The 26,356-nt window shown below is 38.2% G+C and overlaps 1 protein-coding gene across 2 annotated transcripts in view; it reads right to left on the bottom strand.

The window, feature by feature from the left end:
* The window catches only part of LOC149222612 (EH domain-containing protein 1-like), a 282,069-nt gene that overhangs the window by 49,693 nt on the left and 206,020 nt on the right, over positions 1-26,356 (bottom strand). For both annotated transcript variants that reach the window (XM_089385524.1, XM_089385525.1), the window contains exons 14-15: positions 4,873-4,999; positions 4,630-4,773 (exon numbers count right to left, since the gene is read on the bottom strand). In XM_089385524.1, coding sequence (XP_089241650.1) covers positions 4,630-4,773; positions 4,873-4,999 — 271 coding nt within the window. The remainder of the gene's footprint in view (positions 1-4,629; positions 4,774-4,872; positions 5,000-26,356) is intronic.

The raw sequence follows: 26,356 nt of genomic DNA, 5'->3' as shown, positions 1-26,356 counted from the left end.
TTTGGGACAATCACCCTGAGGACGACAATTTGGAGGATGGCATTGTACATATTGAAGAACTAGAAGAGGAGCTTGTAAGGGATGAAAATGAAGCAGCTGCAGCAGCCATGCCACCTCCACCTCCACCATCCAGTAGCAGTGCTCGAGGCCCGAGTCTTGTTCCATTGCTGTCGCCACCTCCATCGACACCCTCGCGTGGAGGTTCTAGTTCTGGTCGTCGGTCTGTGCGGGAGACTCCTAGAAGACCACCACGACCTGCTTATACTCCTGGAGACTCTCGTGGCAAGGGCCACTTGTAGATTTACAGTTTACTTGTCTTTTTTAGTTTCTATTAGACTTTAGTTTTCATAACTGTTGAGTTTTGAGTCCTTGACTCTTGACTCTTGACTCTTTCATATCATTATGATATTTTTTGTAAACATTATATCACTGTGACAATGAAAATTTGAAGTTTGAAGTTGGGCCTTGGCAATTATAACTCATTGGTAATGATTGTGAATTATGAATATGATGCTTTGTGAAAGACTAAAGTTGTTTCATTTCATCTCATTATTCATGTTTCATTTTATAAATTTTTAACATTTCATATCATGTTAACAGTTAGAAGTTAGGACTTAGAAATATCTTCGATATTACTTCTTGTAATGGTTAAACTTGGCTTACAAGTACAACTTTGGTGATCAATGATGATAAATGTTATTGAATTTTCAATTCTGAAAGCTTGAAGTTGAAACTTTAATATTGAATTTGATGAATCATGATTTATAAGACTCAATATGTTGCAGTTGTAATATGTATTTTACTAACTTGTGGACATGGTTGATGACGATTATAATTTCTAGATGATTGATGTGATATGGTTCAATGATCAATTTATGTTTTTTTATGTTTTTTATGTCTATTTCATCATTCTACATGTTTTTGTTGACATATATGTATCAAAAATTAAAAAATATAAAAAATAAATATATTTTTAAAAAATCGCTCCCGGATTCGCTCCCAAACCGGGAGCTTCTGAAAATGGTCGCTCCCGCTCCCATTTTCGCTCCCGCTCCCCTCTCCCAAGTAACATTGCTTCTCTTCAAGCCTTAATATCTTAACCCATCAATAGAACTTATCCTTCTTCTAGCGCTCAGGTTCCTCCTTGATTCAGATCCAGCTATGCACTCTAACCCAATCACCAGTATTCTAGATCTTGCTCTTTATTAGATATTCAATGCTTGAGTGCCTTTGCCTAATGATCTCCTCCTCCTTTTATAGTCTTAGGCCTTACTCAATACCATGGTCCAAAACCACTTAAAAGCAATACCTTGGACCAAATACCTGGGGTCAACACTTCGGTCAAAATACCACGGGTCAAAATACCACAGACCAAAACCAAATTTTCCTTGCGTGAAAGTGCGTGTATACGCATACGCGCCTTTTGGACTGCTAACCTGCGTGTATACGCGGATTGGTTAAGGGAAACCTTCGTATACCACTTTTTCCTTCATTCTGAGAGCCTGAAATGTGATCTGTCATCTGAGTGAGTTGCCATCAACGACAACACCTGTGTCATAGTGCCAAACCTGTGTCATAATGCCAACTTCATGTAATGGATAGAACAGATCTTTTGATTGATGCCTAGAACCTCGCTTCTCTTTCTAAAGACTTCAACCTTCTTAGGACTTGAGAGTAGGCTATTCAGACCCTTGCAAATAGTGGTATTGTTCTCCTCCAAACTTCAATGATTTTTGAATGCAAGTCTGTGGTTCTAAACTTGAGAATAGGGCTACATACAGTGCCCATAATTTTGATCCAATTAGAAATGAGTTTGATCTTGAGAAGATGGCTTTCTTGATTGTTCGGTCTCTTGAAAATAGGCTTAAAACACCTATGCTTACTTTTTTATAGGAATTTTCTCTTATCACAGTGATAAGGTCTTGAATTTATGCCCAAAACTTGGATTTCACCTTATCTAGAATCTTGGCCTAGGAGAAAGTACTTCTTTTCCAACCTTGAGACCTCTTGTGACCTTCAATCTTGCACTTATACAAATGACCTTAGCTCTAATACCATGTTGAGAAAAAATAGGGAAAACAAAATTAGGGTTTCTTTTATAATGTTTTCTCATGTTATATTGACAATTCTTGTGATATAATGTTAGTTCATCATCATCATTATTATTTTGTGTTCATCATCAAGACAATGCCAATAAATAAGATCACAATGCAAACAAGAACACCAGAAATAGGCTTCACACCATGGCAAAACCCCTCCACAAGGCAAAACCCAAAAAATTATCCTCTTATAGAAATTCAAGGAAGACTTCTAAGACCTTTAATCAAGACAACTAACCAAGTGATAAACTAGCCACCCAAACAACAATGCTTCTCTCTGTAGCTCAGTTTGTTGCTCTTCTCTCGCTCGAAATCTAAATAGAGATAGCTTCCTTCTCATACGAGCGAGCCTGCCAAACAAAGAATTGCTGCCCAAGCCAAACAAATAGACCTTCTTCCTTTCCTCGCTATCCTTCTCTTCTTTCTCCTATTTAGGTGGCTTGCTTAACACTTGGTGAGTTGTCTTGATTAAAGGTCTTAAAAGTCTTCCTTGAATTTCTATAAGAGGAGAAATTTTTGGGTTTTTCCCTGGCGTGGAGCCTATTTCTGGTGTTCTTGTTCTAAATTTTCTTCAAACTTCTTGAAGAGTGTGAATTACTTGTGTGTCCCAAATGAGGTCGAGTACCTCTCCTTTATATAGTCTTTTGGTGGGGTTCAAGTGCCTCTTGTGGGGCCGACTTGATGGGCTAGGCGACCCATCACTTGGTAGCTTCTAGATCACATTTTACATTTAAAAATATTTCTTTTACATTGATTCAAGAGCCCTCCAAGGGATTTTACATCATTACCTTGACTTTGACCTTGTCAAAACCCTAGAGCACACAGTGGTTGCTAAACCTAAGACAATTATCAATGGGCAAGAAACCCATTCTTGAATAAATAATTTTCTTTTGCAAAAATACAATTTTCTTTTTTTTTTCTTTTGACAAGTACATTGATTACATCAAGTCATGGTACATAGGCAATTACGAAGACCGAAGCTAGTTACCATTTTCAACAATCTCCCCCCTTATTGAGCTCCTAGGGTGGGAATGTAACAATAAGGGCTCCTGGGGTAGAGGGACCTATGGACAATAGGATAGGGTATGTATCCTAACCCCTATGGTAGGTCGATCTCGCCTATTGTCGCTTTGACATAGTATACCCTAGTTGGAATCCTACCCACAAGCTGGGCTTGTTGGGATTGGACCTCCCCATCTGGCCAATGGGTTGAGGTGACTTGAGATAGGGTGTGTATCCTTACCCATGTGGTAAGTTGATCTCGCTCAAGTCTTGGATGCAAGTGTTCTACCACTTGACTCTTAAGTTGATCAACAAACAATATGACAGTGTGATCCTCAAGTCGATCTCGCCTATTATCACTAGACGATAGGATAGAGTGTGATCCTTGAGTAGATCTCGCCTATTGTCCCAGGTCAATAGGACAGAGTGTGATCCTTGCCCTTGTGGTAAGTAGATCTCACCTATTGATAGAGGGTGGTAGCTTTAGCTCCCCTATGATGTCAAATTCTTATTCTTTTAGATTCGTGTGTGTTCAGCAAAGATGAGCAAAAATGAGCAAAAGATGAGCAGAGATGACATTTGACTTAATATTTGAGATGGGACATATGTTGCAGTCGGTAATTTCTCCCTAACTGAGAGGGAGTGTTAATTTGGCAGCTCAGGGACAAATTCCCTCCTTTGGACAGCCTTCCTCATCAAGAAAGACCCCTCCTAGCCCTTGGAAGAATTTAATTTGGTTAAGGAAAAATGTATTTTTAAGGTGAAAACCCACATGTGCACAAAAGTTCAGGTCGGCTTTAAAGAGAAATTGGGCACCCCTTGGAAGCATATAAATACAAGACAAGTCAACCTCATTTGGACATCATCATCAAGCATCTTCTTCTATCTCTTCTTTGGATTGGTTCGTATTGGTCTGAAATTGCAGGGTCCGAGCTCACACATGCAAGGAGAAGAAATTAATCTAGAGCTGCAGGGTTGGATCGAGGAAAATCCAAAATACAGCTACAACCACTCGGTTGGTAGGGTGCTCCCTACGGATGGATATTGTTTGGTTGGTTTTGTTAGATAATCAAAGGATTGACTTTGACTATTGAATGATGAATTGGAACATTGTACTCTCTCCACTGAACATTTTATGACAATCTAATAAGAAAAAGAATTTGAAAGAGTTTTCCCCATTGTGGGTTTTTCCCTGGTCTTTGACCAATCCTGGTGTCTCTTGTTATTTCTCTTGATTGTCTTCTACTGTAAATTGCATTTACTGTTCTATCTACAATTGCTATTTATTACTGGAAAATTGATTTGGTTGCTAATTGAAGTTAAGAATTGGGCTAAAGTGATTGTATCAGCATAGAACAATGGAAAATTATCAGAAAACACCTTTCACAATCATTCATGGAACCTATATCAACAGCCATAAATTCCCCTTGGTGGAGTTAAAAGGGTAAAAATCATTTCTTGTCAGATTTGATGGTGATATGCATTAATATGTACAAGATGATATAAAAGGGAAGAGAAAAACACATACCTTTCCAAATTCCTCATCTAATTTATCAATGAGGCGCTGTTGAACCTTAGCCTTTCCCATCATAATAGGCATCTCTTTCTTCAGATGACCGATGATGTATGCATGAATCTTAGCTGCTCGAGCACGTTTTACAAATTCATTTATCTGCATTTTCAAAGTGAGAATGAAATTAAACAGTTATCCATCCAAGTAAATGCCATGGGTCATTAATAGGATGCAGAAGACTCAAAGAAGTGAACTTACACGACGGTCACAGGCCTTTCTAGGGATATCTTTTAAATCAGACAGCAGATCTTCTTGTTCCCTCTCAAATAAATCTTTTCCAATGGGACCTATCGCTGCATCATTTATTGGTTTATCATTGAATGAACTGCATGATGATCAAAACAAGATATCACAAAGATTCTCTCTTAAAATGCCTTAAAAAATAAAGACATATCCAGTCAACAAGATAAAGATGGCTTCAGACAGACAGACAAACTAGGATTTAACTCTACATTCAATCAGGCATGCCAGTTTTGCATAGCAACCACCTAATTTGAGCTGACAAGACAATTATATGCAAAAGGAAATTGGAATGGAACATACTTGCATTAGCATTTACAGTCCACCAACCAGTTTGAACTGTGTTTGGTTGTGGCCTGAAGTGTTGAACATCCTCAGAGAGAATGAACATGATACATCTTGACAATCTAATATTTAAACAGGGCACTTTAAGTTAGAGTATGAGACTGTGACCAAATAAGAGATAGAAGAGGAAAAGGTGTAAATGAAGCTTCAAAGCTTTCCTCTTCTCAAAGAAGCTCTGCACCTTAAAGAATCCAGGTGGCAACATGATCTGAACTTCACTTCAACCAATCGCCTATGAAGACAAGACTTTGTCATAGCCAACCTCGAATAGATTTTACTTGTATGATGTATGTGGTGATTCCAGCAGGCTCAACGTCAGATCATCATACAGTTTTATTTGGCATTTCAAAGAAGAATGCCAATTTTTCTGACACTAATATCATATTATGTTTAATAAAAATCTGTGTTAAAAAATTAATTTTGTACTGAAACCAAGGGCTGGTGGGATGAGGAACTCAGTATTTGGAGCAGATAATTTCTCCTGAAGAAAAGCAGTGTCCCTTAATAAAGGCCCTAAAGAAAAGAACAAAAGCTTATCCTGTAAACATAGTTAGTCAAACCAGGATATGAGGACAGCTTTGCTAGAGCAACTTGACAGACTGAATATTATAGTCAACCAGACACTCTGGATTTAGGATCTCAGAATAAGAGAAACACTAGTTAATAAGAAATTGGAAGCTACCAACAAATAATGGGAAAGCAAATATGAAAAATGTGTTGAGAATTGAGATTCACAAGAAATGTCAAGTGAATCAAATTGAACCAACAAAAACCCAAACTCTGCAATAAAGAGAAGAATAAACTAGCACAAGGGCAATGCAACACTTCAAGAGAAATCAACCAAGAGGAACCAACTCTAGAAAGAGAGTGAACCCAACATCAAGTGTATTGGAGAGAAATAAACCTAAGCACAACAGAGCAAAATACTTGATATGCACCCTTGGGAAAATTATTTTATTGATAATGAAAAACAGTCACATCATAGTTGAGGGGCAACAGCTCGAATGGTTGGGAAGTAGGTCTTACACCCTCTACACCTAAGCTCAAATCCATGATAAGACATTTGGCCTATTGAGATAAAGCTAGAAGGGTAGACGCCCACTGGGAGTGGGACCTCCTATGGGTGTGTCTCTAGATATCTCTGTTAGTTTTTGTTGTTTTGGTTGCATCGGACAGGTGTTCTAGTCTCAATTTGTGTCTAAATGGCTAAGGAACACGAGATCTCCAAAACCCAGAAAAGGTTTAGAGAGAAAACACCTAGAGACCACTCAATTAAGTTAATTGATCAATAATTAAAAAATGTCAAAGTCTAACTTGAGAAAATTGATTAATTAATAGCAATTAATTGGGGAGATCAACTTATGCTCTAGATACTTCTAGAAAATCACACGGATCAGGTCTAAGGTGATCTTAGTTGTCGACGAAAATCTAATCATGGTCGTTGGTGCACCAACGAGAGATTATAAGAGCAAGTTGATGGGATGGAGAGAGACACAAGGGGGGAGCAAGTTACCTTGGCAAATCAAGTTGTCCAATTGTCGTGATTCAGCAAGGAAGAGTTCGAGCCAGAAGAAGAGCAGCAGTGATTGAGGACGCAACAGAGGAGAGTTACGGAGGAATTCCCCAGCAGTTTTCTAGTGTCAAAGACGCAGGAAAAGGGAGGCTGAAATCTTCTACAGAGAAATACGTCCAAGCAGTGCAAGTTAGCCAATCCAACCGAGCAAGTTCCCAAGAAGGGTTTGTTTTAGTTGTTAGAGGTCAGAAAGATTATTCAGAAGGTAGAGAGAAATTTTCCAAAGGCAGGAGGAGCCTAGACAGCCCAGTTTGAGGGTGATTTAGGGGTCATACAACTTGCCAAGCCAGCAATGTGAGCAGTCAAGAGGCAGTGCAAGCAGGCCAGAGGGAGGCCAAGTTGTTTGGCAGAGGGAGAATTCTTCTCCTAATTATTTTGACCAGATATTTGTCTAAGGATTGCCAGTTGAGCATCCAGATATTGTACTCTCCATTTTTGTTGCATGATAATAAAATAAACCCTCATCTGCTGCACCAGTTTTCCCTTCGAGGTTTTTCTGGGGATGTTAGTCCAAAAATATTGTTGTCGATTTTATTGTGTGTGCATCTATTTCTCAGTTCCTGATTTTACTTCTGCAACATATTTTATTTGTGAAGAATTGTTGTGTGATTTATTCATTATTTGTCCTAAAACAAATAAACTACTAAAAGGTTAAGAGAATAAATTCTAGTTGTTGCAATTTAAGGAAATTTCACTATCTCGGTCCTTGCTAAGTCATAAGTTACTAGTATATTTGGCTTGTGGGTCATTGGATATACTCTTAGGTTATAGTGGCATCTAGTTGGTTTGATCTCAAGCCTAGCCTAGATCACTTTGACGAGTTACCAATTTCCCATGGTTAAAGAAAAGAAAAAGAACATCATAATGAATTACAAATGAGAGTTGTGTATACACAACCTAGGAGGTGGAACACTTTGTCCAAGAGGAATTACAAGACTACATGTACAAGATCAGCCATAGACAAACATGGATATAAGATAATGATTACAATATAAGGTGGGTCATGGCCTAAAGCTAATCTTACACATTTTTCACAATTTATGTGTAGTTGATAAAGCCCCAATCGAAATCACTTCCGAACAGCATTCTAGACCTCCTACATGGCTTGCGCACTACCCTCTGACTCAACCCGCCGATTGGTTTAGAACTCGGCCTCTTATTACATCCTCCATGCGATGTTAGGGATTGTTGGCTCCAGTGTGATTAAATCGACCTCTACTTCCAATAAAACTATGCCCGAGTTTTGGCTTTTGAACGTGCCATGAATTCATTCCTCTCTGCTTCCAAATAAGCGACTCTGCACTACCTCAATCAACAGTTAAACAAATGTGGAGTCATAAAATTACACCTAAGGAGACTCACGTTATCATTGTATGCAACTACGATTTCTTAGTGACAATTCACTTAACAACTAGAAATGTTGAGCAGCAATGAATGAAGCATCAACACATTCGATCAGATTGGTATGTACAGTCTCCACACACCCAAATGCTATAACATCATGATAGTCTTATGAACAATGTATCAATAACTATGCAATCAAATGTTCAAGGCACACTCATGCAACTCGAGGTGGAAAACTCATATAATGGGCTTCCTATAATTACACCATGTTGATACCCTGTAACAACTCCAAATCTGTTTGTGACTTGAACAATGCACCGGCCCTCTAATCGGCCTTCCTTCACACGTCAAAACCCCTACGACGTTACCAGGGAAATTCTCAGTCGTCATTGCCCAACAACTTATGGCCTCACGACTACCAATCCCAATCTGGTTGGTCCAATGCGTAGGTTATAACCTAGCCCAGATCGTTGTTGTGCGTGCTTTCCCCCACAATCAACCTCCACTTTCAATGGCACAACAACATCATAGAAATTTAATTTATGGCCAGCAAAACCTCAACCCTAGATAGGGTTTAGGGCTCCACACAAAATAAAAATGAACCTTTTTTAAATTACACGAGTTCCTTCGGCAAGCAATGTGGACTAAAGGAATCTCAGTCCCTAAATTCGACTTCAGCAAGGTGAATTCAAACCTTCGCTCAGTCGTGTTAGCATAAGAAATCCAGTTTCCTATTGGCAAATAAATATGGCCACAAATACTTAGGAATCCATTAAGCACTGATGAGAGACTGAAATTACCCTTTAAACCCTCAGGCTAGCAGGATGCACAGCTTTGATACCACTGTAATATCCCATTTATAAGATATGCCAATAATTTGCTAAAATGAACATTGGGCAAGAAATATGTATTTACTATTCAAATATTTTATTTACACAATAACGAGAAATTCTACTATAGGGACATCCCATCGAACAATTTGCTTACAATTACATATTAACCCCCACTCAAAAATAAAAGAAATAGCAGCAAAAACTCAACCTTATTTTTATTTAAATGGAATATGAGATTACATGATAATGATTTAGTTTCAGAACCTAGAACAGACCTATAAATGACCCCTGCTACATGGCATGCTTGGTTAGATAATAAGTTGATGTTGTGGCCTCCAAAGATGATTGCAATAATAAGGAATTTGGCCTCCTAAATCCTGCTTCTCCAAGCATTACGAGCTTGTGAGAGATTTGATTAACCTATTCTCATGATCTCCATGTTAAGCCCTAGTGAGTGGATCTGATTTGATCCCTCCTTTTCCAAGTGGCTAGGGTATATGGTCTTAATATCGAAGCCCCTTGACTAGAGCAACTTGGGTGGATCAATTACCAACGAAACTAACCCTCTTTCATACAGGTTCTCGCCCAAACAAGCTCTAAGAGCTCAACTCAATAACAAACAGTAATCCAAATGCATGTATAAGGGGTGAGCTCTCATCTCTTTTTATAGTCATGGACTATCAAAATACCATGGGTCATTTTCTTCTTTTAATAAAGTGACTTCCAATATTTTTTCCCTAGTCACTTCTTTAATTAATTCCTTGATATTTAATATTTGTAGCCTATGGGGATTATCTAGGATACTATGATGTCTCTGCTATCAACATTCGAAAAAAGAGACATTACAGAATGCTTGTCTATAGCAATAGAGTGGATGGGAAAGCCATAGCCCAACTTGTAAGTTGTGAGACACAATCAAAGATTTTAATGAGTGGAGGAGTTGTGTGCTATCAACGAACCTTTGGAAAATCTTCTTCACATAGTTGTTGGTGAGAAGCCCACAATGAGCTACATGTATGAGGCTATGGATGGGGCCAAGGAAGTTATCCATCACTACAATGAGGACAAGGGAGAAGAGGGATTCACTAAATGAACCAAGGAATGGAATGTGATTGATGACCGATGGAACAACACTCTCCATTGTCCTATTCATGCAGCAAGGCTTTACCTTAGACTTGCATACTCTTATGCATGTGGATTTAAGTTTGATGCAGAGGTTATGGATGGATTTTTCCAATGTGTTCAGAGGTTGGTGTTCACTTCCATTGAACACTTGGAGATGTCTAAACAAATTGAGATATATGACTATTGGGACATTAGGGTATGATATGTCTATCCAAGACTGGACCACTAAAATGCCAGATCAACTTCAAAATAAAATTTGTTTCAAACTTTCAAATTTCAATGCATTTTGTTTCTATCTATTTGTTATTCTATGGAAATATAAGTGATTGTCTTTCCTTTCCATTGATTTGTTGTAGATTTTTGGTGGGAAAACTATGGAAAAACAGTCCCAAAGTTGCAAAAACTTGCCATTCGGGTGTTGAGTCAAACTTGCAACTCTTCAAGGTGTTAGTGCAACTAGAGTGTCTTTGAAATGACACACTCCAACAAGCACAACAAGTTAGAAATGTTCAAATGATTTATTTTTTATAAATTTCATTTTTATTCCCATGGGACATCATCCTTGACCCATAAACTGCCAAGATATTCCACTAGACAGTTTGTCACAACTTATTTGATAAATTATACTTAAAATCTAAAATCTACACTATGAGGGTTTATTTCTATTTAGATTTATGGATCTGCAAATTACTATTTATTGCATACGCATTCAATTATAATTATGCAGAAAATAGACAACAGTGAAATAAAAACTCACAAAACCACAATTAACACAGGGTATATCCTAGGAAACCCTTTTGGGAGAAAACCCAGCTGGAAGGTGTAGTCACCCTACTCTCTTTCTCTCAATAGAAAATGGTTGTGAGCACAAAGAAGGCGTGTGGCTCATACAATGTTGCACGAAGCGGGGACGAAACGAGGACATTTTTTGGAAGCAGGGACGTGGAAGCGTCATTTTCCAAAAATCTAGGAAGCGAAGCGTCTGCTATATATATATATATATATATATTGCATTTATATTCAAAACAAACATCCCAAATCCCAAATTAGTTGTAGAAGACATGAAAACATGCATATTTTTACATAAATCAAGATAGTTATGGCATCCATGAGTCCATTGTAGTTACTAGTATGTACATCAATGATTAATTATTCGAGCATCAACCATCTATATTCTAGCAATTACAAACATACATCAAAATTTTAAGCATATTATAAAACATAAAACATAGAGCATATTATGATTTAGCTAGCAAGTGAGCAACTGTCAACATTTGTCATGTCCAAAATTCAAATAAAATGTTTACAAAATAGGTCACTTGGTCACCGCCAAGACAAAAAGGTTCAAATTCACAAGCCTACAAGTCTAATGATTAATCTATGACAAAAGTAGTAAATTGTGAATATATCTACTAATCTCTCCTCCTTCCACCACGAAGAGAACGTGGTGGCAATGAAGAAGATGGTGCCTATGGAAGTTGTGGCACTGAAACTGATGAAGACGAACCCCCTTCTGTTGGTGTTGAGACATGGAACCTAGGAACCAAGGGACCAGATGGGGGTGGCATCTCAACTCGACCATCATCATCCTGGAATCGCTACGTGGTGGCAATGAAGAAGATGGTGCCTATGGAAGTTGTGGCACTGAAACTGATGAAGACGAACCCCCTTCTGTTGGTGTTGAGACATGGAACCTAGGAACCAAGGGACCAGATGGGGGTGGCATCTCAACTCGACCATCATCATCCTGGAATCGCTCAAAAAATTCATACCAAAAAAAAACACTAGTTAACAAAAAAAATTAAAAATAGGAATTAGAGAAATGCTTTATAAGCAAAATTCATACCAAAATGGACATACCTGGATAAGAGCATCCTCTAATTGTTCTAATCACAACACTCCATCCTCCAAATTGGGCTCCTCTAGATTCCTATCCCAAATCTTAAGGTCTTTATTAGTCTTTGCATCATCACAGTAATGGGACAACAATCGCAAGTTGTAATGAACATAAACCAAGCTCTCTGCCCAGTCTAAACTCAACCTATTCCTTTTAACACTGTGGATGAAAGAATAAGAGCTCCAACACCTCTCTGCAGAAGAAGTGTTTACCACCTATGATAGCACCTGCAATGCCAAAGTTTGTAGAAGTGGAGTAGCCCATCCATGCATGTTCCACCACTCAAGAGAAGAAAAAGTCTCTCGATCTCTAATTGCATGCATGCTCCCAAATGGACCAGTGTTAAGTGTATAGTTGCTCAACTGTCTCCATACCATGGCAGCCTCCTCCTCATCAGGGACTAATTTACTCAATGCAATCATATATTTTTTGTGAACATCTTGATCTTGATGTAGTTTTCTCCTGCTTCCCCCCCCCCCAGGTGCTAGTGTTGAAATCCATGATGGATGATAGTATTTAGGTGTCAAAACATATGCTAATGCATGTAATCGAACATTTAGCATTTCTCATCAGTTTTCCACCTTTGCACGAATCTAATTGTACAAGGTGATATCTCTAGGCTCAACAACGTCTTTAATCTGCCCGAACATGCTATCCATTTGCTCATACACCTCCCCAATTATTGGTCAATTTGAATCTCCAAACTTGATCATGTAATAAATTGATTTGGTGAATTGCAAAACATATTTAACCTGTGACCAAAAGTACATGTCAAGAATAGTGTCCTTGGCTACATTAGCACCATATCTATCAGTGTTAATTTCCTCCCATGATTCAGCGCACACCATATTAGTTAAAGCTTATCTCACCTTCACTAGCTGCCTAAAGGTGAGGTAATAAATGGCAAATCTTGTTTTTGCAAGTTTAAGCAACTACAACTTGGAGTAAGTGTCGTAGAAGTAGTTTACCCTTGTATGCCCTGTGATGAATTTAATGAGTTGCTTTCCTCTCCTGTAAAGCTCATTAATCCACTCACATTCTTTATGCTTCACAATATCATGCATCAAAAGGCTCAATGTGTGAACCAGGCACCCAGACCAAAAGATGTGTGGATGAGTACGCTCAATAATTTTTCCTGTTGCCTTACAATTTTCTGCATTATCTCTGATCACTTGAACCGCATTATTCGGACCAACATCTTTGATTGATTGCAATAGGAGATCTGCAATGTTTTGGGAAGATGCACTGATGGAGGAGGAGTCATGACATGTAATAAATACTGCACCACTAGCAGAAACACCAAGAACATTTATCAAATGTTGGTTTCTAATATTTGTCCACCCATCTGATACAATGGATACCCCACAATCTACCCACTCATTTGTAAAACGTGTCAAAGCTCTTTGAACCTTTGCTTTTTCTCTTTCTAATAACATTGTTCTAGCTTTCTCATAGTTGGGGGACTTGTATCCTTTTGGGGCTTCATTGATGGCCTTTACCATTTCATGCCAATAGGGAGAGCCAGGCACATTGAATGGTACACCGCAAGCACAAAGAAATCGGACTATCTTTCCATCCACATCATCCCTCCCGGCAAGATTCAGGAAATCCCCTATTATTCTTTTACCTCCAAAGCTTCCAGAAGTACCATGAGGAGATGAGCTACCAAATCTAGAAGTTGCACTTGATTTAGAATGAGTTTTCTGTTTCTTTCTTTTTTGTTGTGCAACCTCCTCTATTTGGATGTATTTTCTTCTTTGTTCAGCTGAAATGTTTGGGCAAATTTGTATCCCCACAGCACCCTTTTTGTCATCACTGTCCATCACCCCACAAAGATGCCTCCTCACACGAGTATATGAACCACTAAATGGTTTTCCTCCATGACAACCATAAGGGCACATAAATTTGTAGCTTCCACCACCCTTTCCCCCTTCAAGTTTGGTCACATAGTTCCACAAAGGTGTTAATGCAGCTTTCCCCTCTAGTGTTTCAACGTTCCCTTCAGGTTCAACTTCATCCTCTTCCTCTTTAAACCCTTCCTCATGATCATACAATGGTCACTCATATTGGGACCAGTATCCTCTTGTTCTTCTTCCCTTCTATTCCTACACTCCCTTGCCATCATTAAAACCAAAAGTGGAATGATACATAGAAGCCAAAACAACACCATCTTGGAATATGGATATAGGCGGTGGACGTCCTGCAATTAAATGAGCAAGTAGAAAGAATGGGAAAGAGTAGGGGAGGGAGGAGAAAAATAGAAAAAACAATGTCAAAAAAATGAGGGAGTTTGGGGTTTGCACTTACCTCTTTAGCTCTTGTAGATGGAAGTCCTCTGAGCTCCTCCTCCAAGCTCCTCATCCTTCTCCTAGCTCCTCCTTCTTCACTCCTCCAAGCTCTCCTCTCTTCTCCTCTCTTCTCCTCTCTTCTCTTCTCCTCTCTTCTCCAAGCTCTCATAAACTCAAAGTGAGCAAATGAGAGATGAATGGGTGTTAAATCCCTTCACTCCTCACCCTAACCCAAGGTGGACCCACCCCCAACCAAGCAAAAGAAAAAAATAAATAAATAAAAATAAAAATAAAAACCTTTTTTGGCCCGCGTGGTAGAAACGGCAGACGCCCGGCCAAAGCGGTCGCGATCTATACGGAATGGACTCCGAAGCGTAGCGCTTCGTACAACCGAACCGCTGTATGAATCACGTATCGGAAAAACCGAAACGTGAATCGGCCGTACACTTCCGAAAATGGTAGGAAGCGTATTTATCAGCCCAATCCGCGTTTCGATTTTTCAAAAACGTGTTTCGGAGGGCGATTCCCCTGCGCATCCGTATGGATTGCAGATCGGGCTTTTAATTCGGCAGGGTGGGGGGACATTTCCTGCAACACTGGGCTCGTAGGCTACCACAGTGCACAAATTCTCTCTATGTGCTCTCTCTTTATCCCTCTCGGCTACTTTTCTCATCTATAGGTCAAATGTGCTCAAAAGGATGGAACCCCATTTCCTCCTAGTGGCCCAGTTATAACACAAACCGATAGCCTACTAGTGCTTAGGTTTGCCTCCTTCAACTCTTAACTAGAGTTAAAATATGGACTCTTCTAGATTCTTATTCATAATAATCATATGACTAGCCCATTTTCCATGAGTAATGGGGGATGACGTGGCATCCTCTCAAATTATGGTGGCCAAAACATCCAAGTGGCATAACTTTTGCATACGAACTCTAATTGAAGCGATTCTTGTGCCATTAAAAGATCTCTATGTGCGGAATAGGAAAAAAAGGTGTTGCACTTAAGTGTAAAATTTTTAACCCCAAGAAAAATGCCATTTGATGCCTCAAAATGCTCCCAAAAGGTTTCCGACCCAAATTTTCCAAACTAGGTCCCACAAATAAAACTAGTCCTGTGAGTTCATTCCTCCACTTCTTCCACTCTAAAAGCATTGAGATGGATGACAAACAATATAATCATCTAGACCAATCCTCTAGGCTCTAATTACAAAAATGGCCCTCATGCAGGTTAGACGTCCACCACCTTAATCACATGTTCAATGTCTACTACAATCTTAGGTAGTGGGTGGGGCAGATAAACAAAATACCTAACACATGTCATTCCATTGGATGTGCTTGACACCACAAGTTGATGGAGGGTGGAGATAAAAAGGCCCATCGTGGAGGAGGCACCTAAGTGGTTGGAGCATGAAGCTAAGAACTTGGAGGAGTAGGAGGAGGAATCATAGGATGTTCCAATTCAAAGAGAGCCAGATTTGGAACAAGAGGAGGACATTGTTATGCACTTGACCTGCGAGAATAACAAAATGCCAAAATTACAAAACAATATTGCCAGAAACACAGAAATATCACATGAATTGAGACAAGCTACAAAGATATTTTATTATTCAGAAGTAGAATACAATGTTCACTTGCCTCTTCAAGGGGGCAACCTCCAACAAAGCAGAGCTTAATTACAATAAAACTCGATGATTTTTCCCTTGCTATCTAAGACTATTTATAGCTTTATGACATCCAAAACCCTAACTACTAGTGGTCCCTTGCATAATACGGGTTAACCACTTTATTTATTAACTATGGCATGTTTATAACTAATTGTGGTCCCTTTTATATAATGCGGGTCAACCACTTACAATTATTATTAATGTGGATAACCACTTACAGGCTTTATTGACTCAACTAACTAACTATGACTTTGACTAGGCCCCTTGGGCTTATTACATAAATAAAGGGGTTAGGGTTGGACCCTAACATGCCCTCACCCATCAAAAGCAGCATTGTCCTCAAGGCTAAAGCTGTGGAAACTGCTGAAGAATAGTGGTTGTTTCCCATGTCGCATCTTCTGGAGAGGTGTCTTTCCACTTGATGAGGACTTCCTTGATCGTGCAACCACGAAGATGTCTTTCGCAAGTATCGAGGACCTATTCGGGTCAAAGCCAAAGTGAACCTTCCTCATCCAATTTTGGTAGACTTTTTTGAACCCTGCAATTGTTCCCCACAACTTTCTTGAGGCAGGATACATGGAAGACTGGGTGGATTTTTGAAGTAGTCGGCAGGGCCAGTTTGTAAGCGACTGCTCCTATACGTTGAAGTACCTGATAAGGCCCATAGAATTTTGGTGCTAGTTTCTGGCAGCCCTTTTCTTTGAGAGAGGTTTGCTTATAAGGTTGGAGTCACAAAAACACCTGGTCACCTACTTGAAATGACCTCTTTGAACGATGTGTTGAAGGAAATGTAACTAGATTCGGTCTTCATAAATGTACTTTTGAAATTTCTATATATTCAAGAAAAGAAATATTATTTTTATAATATATGACAATGAGTTTCTAGCTCATTGAAGTAGGTCTAGCACATGTTAAAGTATTATAGGTAAATCAAAAGGTCAAAAGAATTATGTTAAAGACCTTAAGGGTATGTTACATTGTGTGTAAGAGTCAAAGAAGTAACCTCGAAGCAAAGTCAAGTCCCCTACTATGCAAAGGCACCATCAAAGAGTCTCCTTCAAGCATGTGACACCACCAAAGAAACCATCCAAAGTAAGCATAACAAGTCGGCCTAAAAGGAGGGACAGTCCTCTATAAATAGAGGTTGTCCACTCCATTACAATGAAAACCAAGCAGCTCTGAAATCTGTGAAGAGGAGAGGCTAGAGAAAGGGTAACAAAGGATGAAGAAGAGGTCTCCTAGGTCAGCGAAGAAAGAAGGAGAAAAGCCAAAGTGAAAAGGACTGTTTTTGGGGCTAGAAACAGTCACATGTGCGAAGAAAGGGTGGTCAAGTTTACGAGTATGACAGAAGGGACAAACAATCCATAAACTAGTGTTGATTGGGTTTGAAACTAGGTCTACAAGGCCTCCCAAGCCAAGCGAAGAAGCCTATCTCTCTAGCAAAGGAAAAGGACCCTAATTCTCTAGGGTACCTCTCGCACGTGCAAGAATTAGGGTTGCAGTGCTGTCACACTAAGGAAGAACGAAGTGCCGGAAAAAGGGCGAAGTGCCAGAGAACGAAGTGTCGGAAGGAGCTGAACAAAGTACCGGGAAAACATAGTGAAGAGAAAAGGAAGGACTTAACTGATGCATGGATGATCTTCTAGTCAAGGGTCTAGGATTTGTCATTGATCAAGAAAAAAGCTTCAATAAGAGAAAATTTACCAAAGGGTTTTCCTCTCAAGAGAATAGAGGTTTTGGCCCTGGCAGAGAGCCAACATCTTGTGTTCTCGTTTTTATGTTTTTGATAGTAGTTTGATGAAATACACACACATGCATTAATAAGAAGAAGAAGAAGATTAAGCTAACAAGGAAAAGTAAAAAGACTCCGCAAATTGTTATCAAGTCCAGAAGAATCACACTACACCTAATTGCCCTAGATTTTTCAACATGGTATCAAAGCTAAGGTGACACATCAAGGAAAGGGCAACTCAAGAACACTCATCAAGGAAAGGCATCTACAAGGTTGAAGCATCAAGCCAAATCTACTCAAGAAAAAGGAGCCCTGTTGTCGCACAGATTGTTACGACAACGCTCAGACCGGGGGCTATCACCCTGATCCCTGATCTCTCCGTTTAAGCCTGTCTCCTGCAGCTAAGGGGGGTAGACCCTATGGATAATGGATGACCAACTGTGGACCAGTTGGGCTGGGAGACACGAGGGGAAACAAGCACTTAATTGATTTTATTAAGTTAATAGACCAGTGCCTTATGAAATAAATGATTAAACAATTATTTATCAAATGCTGCAGAAATATGAACTCATTAACAATCATTTACCATCAAATAACTCAATCAAAGATTAACTTTTACCAAATGTGAGAGAATCGATAAACGCTCAATGGCTTAACAATATTCCAGCAATTAAAATTTCGAAAGATTAAATGCTTTAAATAACCACGTAATTTTAAATGCTAACCAGAGATCACATTCATGTATCTAATCTTCAAATGAACATTCAAGCATGTTTAACCACATAAAGAAATGATGATAAATATTAATCCCACATCAAAATTTTAGCCTCAGCAGGAAAGATGTATCACAAACATGACGAAGCCTTGAGCCAAGACTGAATCTGGCAAAATATTTCCAAAGTATTTTTTATATTTTTAAATAAAGCAAGACTATGCCAACTAAAATCTAAATAAATGAAAATTAAATCTAAAGAAAATTCTAAACAATAGGACAAAATAAAAAGTCTAAAGATTACTTTTTTATGCTTTTTTATGCTTTTTCTTTTATAAATTTAAACTTAAATAAAAGAATGAACTAAAACTTTTTATGATTTTTATATTTTCTAATTTTTATGATTTTTTATTGTTATATTTTTTAGTTAAATGAAAAAACTTAACAAAATAACTCAAATCCTAAATCTAAATCTAAAACTAAAGTAAAAATTTATCAAATCTAAAACTTAAAAAAACTTAAAAGGGACTCTTTTTAAATCGTCTTCTTCTTCTTCTTCTTCTTCTTTTTAAATAAAACCAAAATAAATTAAGCACAAACTAAAAAAAAAAAACTAAACTAAACTAAGTATAATTAAACCTAAACTAAATTTAATCAACAAATCTAAAACTAAAGCTATCACCTATCATATAGCAAAACAAAAATGTATATTCTAATTTAAAATTCAGATGCTAAATCTACCTAAGAAAATATCGACGCAAACAATCCTAAGCTAGAAACCAAATCCAAAAAAAAAAAAAAAATCGACTAAGGAAATGCTTGCTTGCTGGTGCGGATTAGCAGAAGCTTGAGGAGCTACGATAGCGGGGAATGACTGCAGCGAGGGTGATCAAGTAAATACGCAGGTGAAGGTAGAAGCCGAGTTTGCAGGTTTGCGTGAGGGATGCCTGGACGACGGTAGAAGGGTCGGGATGCAAGTCAGCGTGGAGAGTTTTTTGACTTGCAGGTTTGTTGTTTGGGTGTTTGCAGGAGTGACTGCGCGCGGAGGAAGACACACGTATGGCAGGGTCTGCGTGGTAGGGAAGGCTGCTGTGTGGAGCGGCTATGAATGGATGGCGGTTTATGAGACCCTCCCCTTTTTTTAATTTTTTTTTTATTTGTGCTTTGCAAGTTATAGCTGCGAGGAGAGGGGACAATTTTGCAGTGATAGAAGGTTGCTATTTTGATAGCTGACAGTGGAGAATAGATCAAACAATGAAGAGAAGGATGCTGGCTACCAAACTTTCATCAAAATTTTGAAATTTCTTCAACAAAATCGCAGAAAGCCCCAGGCAGCAGAAAATAAAATGGCCAAATAAAAACCCTGAAATTTCCAGATTATTTTTCTGCTTGAAATTTAGCAACAAAACCTTTAAAAAACTTCTGAAATAAGATTTATATGTTCAGCTTCAGATTTAGTATTTGAAACTCATGCAAGATCACCTTCAGATAAACAAAATTTTAAAATCCTGGACTGGAGAATTGATGCGCCTACAAAGGCTAGTTTCTGGGGCCAGATCTGGCTTCCCACAAAGGTTTCTTCTCAGACCTGCAACCTGTAATGGAAAAATAAACGCCCAGAGAATATATATGCAAGGATTAAAACTGAAACCCTACAAACCAGCTACAATATTTACAGTTTAACGACTCTCCAACAGCCAAATTTGTCAGTAATCCACAGAAATATTTTCAGAATTTCATATTTACTTTGAGATACTTCAGAAATCTCTCATGCATTTCAAAAAAAGAAACTTTAAATGTCAGACACAGAATTGAAATTGGCTGGGCTCTACAAGAAAATGCTTTGCGGGAGTTGGCTGGTTCAGCCGAGAACTTCCCCAAACGCACACTGATTTTCTCAATAAGGGTTTCCTGCATAGCTCACTTCAACCATCAATAAAGAGGGAAAAAACAGTACTAGATTCAAGATGCAATGGAGCTACCTGCCATTATTTTAGAAATTCTATTACCATTCAAACCCTAGTAAGTGAACAAGATACCTGTGTTCAACAACACTCTACATCAAGCTATTACTAATGGCTGAAAATAAAATTATGCAGAAAATAAAATAGCTCACAGCACTTCAGGAGAGTAACACCAACAAGATTTCAACCCCAAAGTCTTTCTTTATTTGCACCAGAAAAAGTTTACAAGAGAACTTTCTTCAGCGAAGACTCACGGATCGAATGATCTCAAATGAGCCCTAGCACCCTATTTAAAGAAAAAATTCCCAACGGCTAGTTCAAGTGATCCATGTCAAAACGATCTCGACCGTCGATGAGGATCAAGATATCTTTTAATATCATCCGTCGAATTTTTAAATGCATTTTAATATATTAAAAAATTGAAATTCTGCATTTATTTACTCAAAAATTTGACTTGTTATTATTTTATTATTTTTTTTTAATTATTATTTTTTTAAATTTTTAAATTTTATTATTATTATTATTAAAAATTTTTTAGTTATTCTTAATTTTTTAATTTTATATTTTTTTTTATTATTTCTTTTTTATTGTTTTTTTTTTTAATCCTCGAAATTAGCCTTTGGAAAAATCACCTAGGACCTAGGACTTAGGACTTATGAGGGGATTAAAACATTTTCTAACCCTCAAGACACTTTACATCATGACTTTTACAATTTTACATCTCAAGGGGGAAAACCCATTTGACATAGACCCTCATAGACCACCCAATTCTGCGACCAAATATAATCTAGCAGATTAACACACTAAGATTCCTCTAAGATTCTAATGACAAAATTCATTCCGGCTTTGGGGTTAGGCTGAAGGAAAACTCTGCCGATCATGGATCGGTGAGACAAAAAACCTTCCGGAACGTAGATTATCACTAGAAAATTAGGTCCACCTAGGCAATTTACATACATGACTAAGATCTGCTAATATTATTTACAATTTACACATGCAGACTGGGTTTGCAAAACAATATGATCGGGCTAATGATGACAATCACGGACACGTCGCTCAAGCGTTATCCCTTTTGCGAAAAAGGGGGTGTACTGCTAATGGGTAGTTAACATATAGTGGTCAACATCTAGCCCCACTTGGGGACACGTTGCACTGCAGGAATGTGAGAATCCAGAATCTGCATCCACGCAACACACAACAGAAATAAGTAGCGTCCATCCAAAATTCATCATATAACATTTAAGCACACGAAAGATATAAGCTCTTCATTTATTAACAAGGAAATTAAATCTAATCCTAAAACAGAAATAAAATGCTGAAATAACAAGAAGTAGGGTTAGAAATACAATACAAAGAATGCCCTATGGCATCAAATATCATCTTTGAAGAACAGCTTGAGCATTTGGCCATTCGCAGGTAGATCAAGTGGTTCGCCATCCAATCTGTTCAAGTGGAATGAGTTTGGTCCAGCTATATCTCGAATGATGTACGTCCCAGCCACAAACTGTCGAACTTCTTATGTTTTCCTGGTTTTTCTTTCTTGCGATCCCAAAGAAGTACCATATTTCCCACCTGCAAAGATCTAGATCTAGAGAATTTATCAAAGATTTTCTTAATGTTAGATTGATTTTTACATATAGCATCAAAAGCTGTCCTACAAGCTTCATCTAACTCCACAATCTGATCTATTCTATTCTGAACAACAACTTTATTAGTAGAAAAATGTTGAAGGAGCTGATGAGCTGGCAATTTCAGGTGCACAGGTAAGGTTACATCCAAGCCATAAACTAATTCAAAGGGAGATTTACCGGTAGCTTTCTTCTTAGTGATTCTATCTGCCCATAAAGCATACTTGATTTTGCTATCCCATGATCTCTTATTATCTCCTACTATCTTCTTGATAATGGTTATGAGATTCTTGTTACTTGATTCGGCCAGACCATTACCCTGAGGATAGTAATTTGACGAATGAGATAAGACAATGCCATACTTGAAACAAAAAGATGAAAACTTTGAGGAACTAAAAGCTTTGGCATTATCAGTAGTGATCTTAGCAGGGACACCAAATCTAGTAATGATATTATTTTCAATCAAATCCATAACAACCTTTTCAGTGGCATTCTTAGCAGGAATGGCTTCAACCCATTTAGTGAAATAATCCGTAGCAGTCAAAATCCATGAGTAGCCATTGCTAGAATTTTCATGGAACTTCCCTATGAAGTCCAGACCCCAATGCTAAAAAGGTGCCTCTACAATGACAGGTTGTAGGGGCAGGGCAACAAGCTTTTGTTTCCTAGTGAATAGTTGACAGGCTTGACAAGTTCTAACAAACTTATGCACATCAGAAAAAATTGAAGGCCAATAATAACCAGCTCTCAGAATTTTGTGGGCGGTAGTTCTAGCAGCATAATGACCACCACAAAATCCTGAATGAAACTCAAAGATTAATTTCTTGGACTCAATGTCATCAACACACCTAAGCACTATGCCCTCAGGATTTCTCCATACAAGGCCATCCTTCATAAGGCAATACTTAGTGGCTTTTAGTCTAAGAGCCCTTCTCTTATGAGCAGCTAAATGGTTAGGACATGTAAGATTCATCAAGTAATAAATGATGTCCTTGTACCACTCATGCTCTCCTAATCTTTGCAATTCCGGCGAAGATAGATCACTAAGACAAAACAAACCAAGAGTCTTTTCGTTACTTTCAATCAACATTTGAGCCAAACCTTGGCCTTTGACTAGCTTGGTGGGTCTGATCTCTAAATCATATTCTTGTATTTTAGTAACCCACCTAGCGCGAGTCCCTAAGCAATCGGTTTGAGTTAATATATCTTTAACAGCAGAATGTGGGACGAAAGCAATGATTTTAGAATAACCCACATAAGTTTTGAAGTGCTTAAGAGACTTGACCAGGGCATAAGCTTGCTTTTCCATGGTATTGTACTTCAATTTAGAATTTTGAAGCGCTCTACTCATGAAAGCAATAGGCTGCTCGTGACCATCTTTATTCTTTTGTAACAGGACACCAGCAATGGTATCTTTGGAAGCAAAAGAAAAAATCATGAAATCCTTGGAATAATCGGGACTAACTAAGACAGGAGCTCTTGCAATAGCGCATTTGATTTCTTGAAAAGCCTTTTTGCCGTCTTCTTGCCAAACAAATTTTGCATCTTTCTTTAGAAGACTTTGAATAGGCTTAGCTATTTCTGCGTAATTTGGAATAAACCTTCTAAGAAAATTTGTCTTTCCAAGGAAGACTGAAAGGATTTAAGATTATGAGGAAGAGGAATCTTTTGGATTGCTTCAATTCTTTCAGGATCAATCTTGATTCCATCCTTAAAAATGATATGGCCAAGTAATTTCCCTTCTGTTACTCAAAAAACAGACTTAGTTGGACTCAAAGAAATCCCGTATTCTCTACATCTATCGAAAACTTGCCTAAGATGATTTATATGACTGATACCATCTTTAGAAAATACAGTAAAATCATCTTGGTAAATTTCAAAATTTCCTGATTAACCCCTTGAAGGCATAATCCATAGCCCTTTGAAATGCAGCCCCAGCGTTGGTCAATCCAAACGGCATTCTGATGTATTCAAAAGTACCCCATGGCGTGATGAATGTGGTTTTATGACGATCTTCCTTTTTAACTCATACCTAATTGTAGCCAGAAAAACCATCTAGCAACGACATCATTCCAGAACCGGTTACTCTTTGCAATAAAGTCTCCATGTTTGACAAAGGGTAATTATCTTTCTTGCATGCTAGATTAAGGTTTCGAAAATCGACACAAAGCCTTATCGTACCATTCTTTTTCCTAACAATCACCAAATTTGAACACCATGTCAAATGCCTTGTCTAAGCGATAATTCCAGCTGCAAGCATTTTGGCAAGCTCTTTCTGAACCAAAGGGGCTAACTTAGGATTAATCTGCCTAAGCTTCTGACGAAAGGGTTTAGCATTTTCATCTTTTAAGGGGATAGTATGTTCCATGACATCTTCCCTATAGCCCTTTAATTCATCATAAGAAAATGCTAAAACATCTCGACATTCACAAAGTAAATTAGTTAACTTTTTTATTTCCTCCACACTAGTACCTTTACCAATTTTAACAATCTTTGGGTTTTCAGAAGTACCAATGTCCAATTCTCGAGATATTTGCCCGGGTCCATCTTATTTTCTTCTCTCAACTTCGCGGCATCATGCCGATCAAAATGTTGCTCTAAGGCAACCACATTCCTAGGAGTAGGATTTATGATATGCTCATGTTTTAAAGATCCATCCTCCTCAGAATCTATCCGGAAATCTTCAAACTCATCCAGACTATTAAGAAAACGAATGACTTGTTTTTCATCATTAAAGACTTGCCAATGCTCTGAGTTATCTGGAATAGATGGTCTAAATATTACTTCCATTTTGATCTTATCCTTAATTAGCTCATCAGATAACTGGAAGGTAGTAGCAGCTACGGCAAGTTCATCTGCCAAACTATTTTGCTCTCTTGGGATAGCTTCGAGGTCAAGGGCATCAAAATGTTCCATAGTATCCCATACAGCATTTCGATAATTCCTTAGTCTTCGATTTTTACATGTGAATTTATTTTTAAGCTGCATGATAATTAATCAGAATCTCCCTTATTGCTAAGCAACTTAATCTTCAAGGACTTCGCCAATTCAAGACCCAACAATACAGCCTCATATTCAGCGACATTGTTGGTTGCTTCAAATTCTAATCAATAGGCAAACTTGAAAATGTGATCAAGGGGAGATTTAAACACTATTCCAGCACCTTTACCATGCCTAGACGATGCACCATCAAAGTACATGTACCAAACTCTATCATTGAGATCCTTAATCTTATCATTGGGAGGAATTATGAAATTAGACATAATGGCATAGTTCCCAATGTTAGATTGCTCTTTAATTATCTCATTGTGAGGTCTCTTAGGATCTTCAACATGGAATTTTCTTCCGGGCTCTCTATTAAGTCTTACAAACCATCACCTCTAGGAGCAAGAATCATAGCATATGACCAATTCATTTGAATATTTCCTCCTAGATCAGAGGCCCACTTTCTGGATAATAGCATTCCCCAGGCATCAGGCACATCAACAACAACTATATCCATAACAATCATGATGTCTGGGTAAACTGATAGATGAACTTGTAAATCTTTGATCAAACCATGCACTTCAATCTTTTTAGAATCCATGGCACATATATTATAGTAGGGTCTAGAAACTCTTAAGTTAAGCTGTTCCATGACCCTTTTAGTCATTACACAAGTTGATGCACCAGAATCCAACATGCAATTATTCAATTTATATCCATTAACTAACAAGGTGATAAAGAAAGGCCGGTGATCTTTGTTATCCGCATCCAAGCTTTGCAAATATATGGGAGCATCGTGATAGTCAACTTCCCGAGTCTTCTGTTGAGAAATATTTACTTGAGGACCTTGAATAGCTTTTAGTAACTTATCTCTTTGGAAAGGGATTTTAACAATCTCAGAGACAAGAACCCAGATTTTCGCATTGTTGAACCAACTTCCCAAATCGACATCTAATCCAGAGTTTAAACCAGGGTTAAAAGTTCGAGGGGGAATTTGATTCCCGCTTTGATCTTTATCCCTTCTTTGATAGGTCAAACCTTTATCTCTAGCAATTTCCATGATTTGCTCGGGAGAGGGTTTTTCACCATATAACCTAGCCAAAATGTCATCTTCATTTTCAAGGTTATTTATACTAAAAGCTGATGAAGGATTCATAACGTCACGACTATTTTCCTTGACCTCTATCCAATCATCCATAGACAAAGGAAACTTGCTACCTACTACATTTATTTGATCACCTGCCCCAAACATTCCATTATCTAAAATTCTTCTAACGATGGGACAAGTGGCCTCTTCATGAAGAGCATCACAAACCTGACAGTAAGGAGGAGTATTATCAACCAAATTAGTAA

This window comes from Pinus tabuliformis, chromosome Q (genome assembly GCF_031772625.1).
Source record: "Pinus tabuliformis cultivar Carrire ecotype Pingquan chromosome Q, CPIR1, whole genome shotgun sequence".
In the NCBI taxonomy this organism is placed as follows: domain Eukaryota; kingdom Viridiplantae; phylum Streptophyta; class Pinopsida; order Pinales; family Pinaceae; genus Pinus; species Pinus tabuliformis.
Note: the sequence above shows the minus strand (reverse complement) of the source record. Positions and strands in the feature narration are given on the sequence as shown.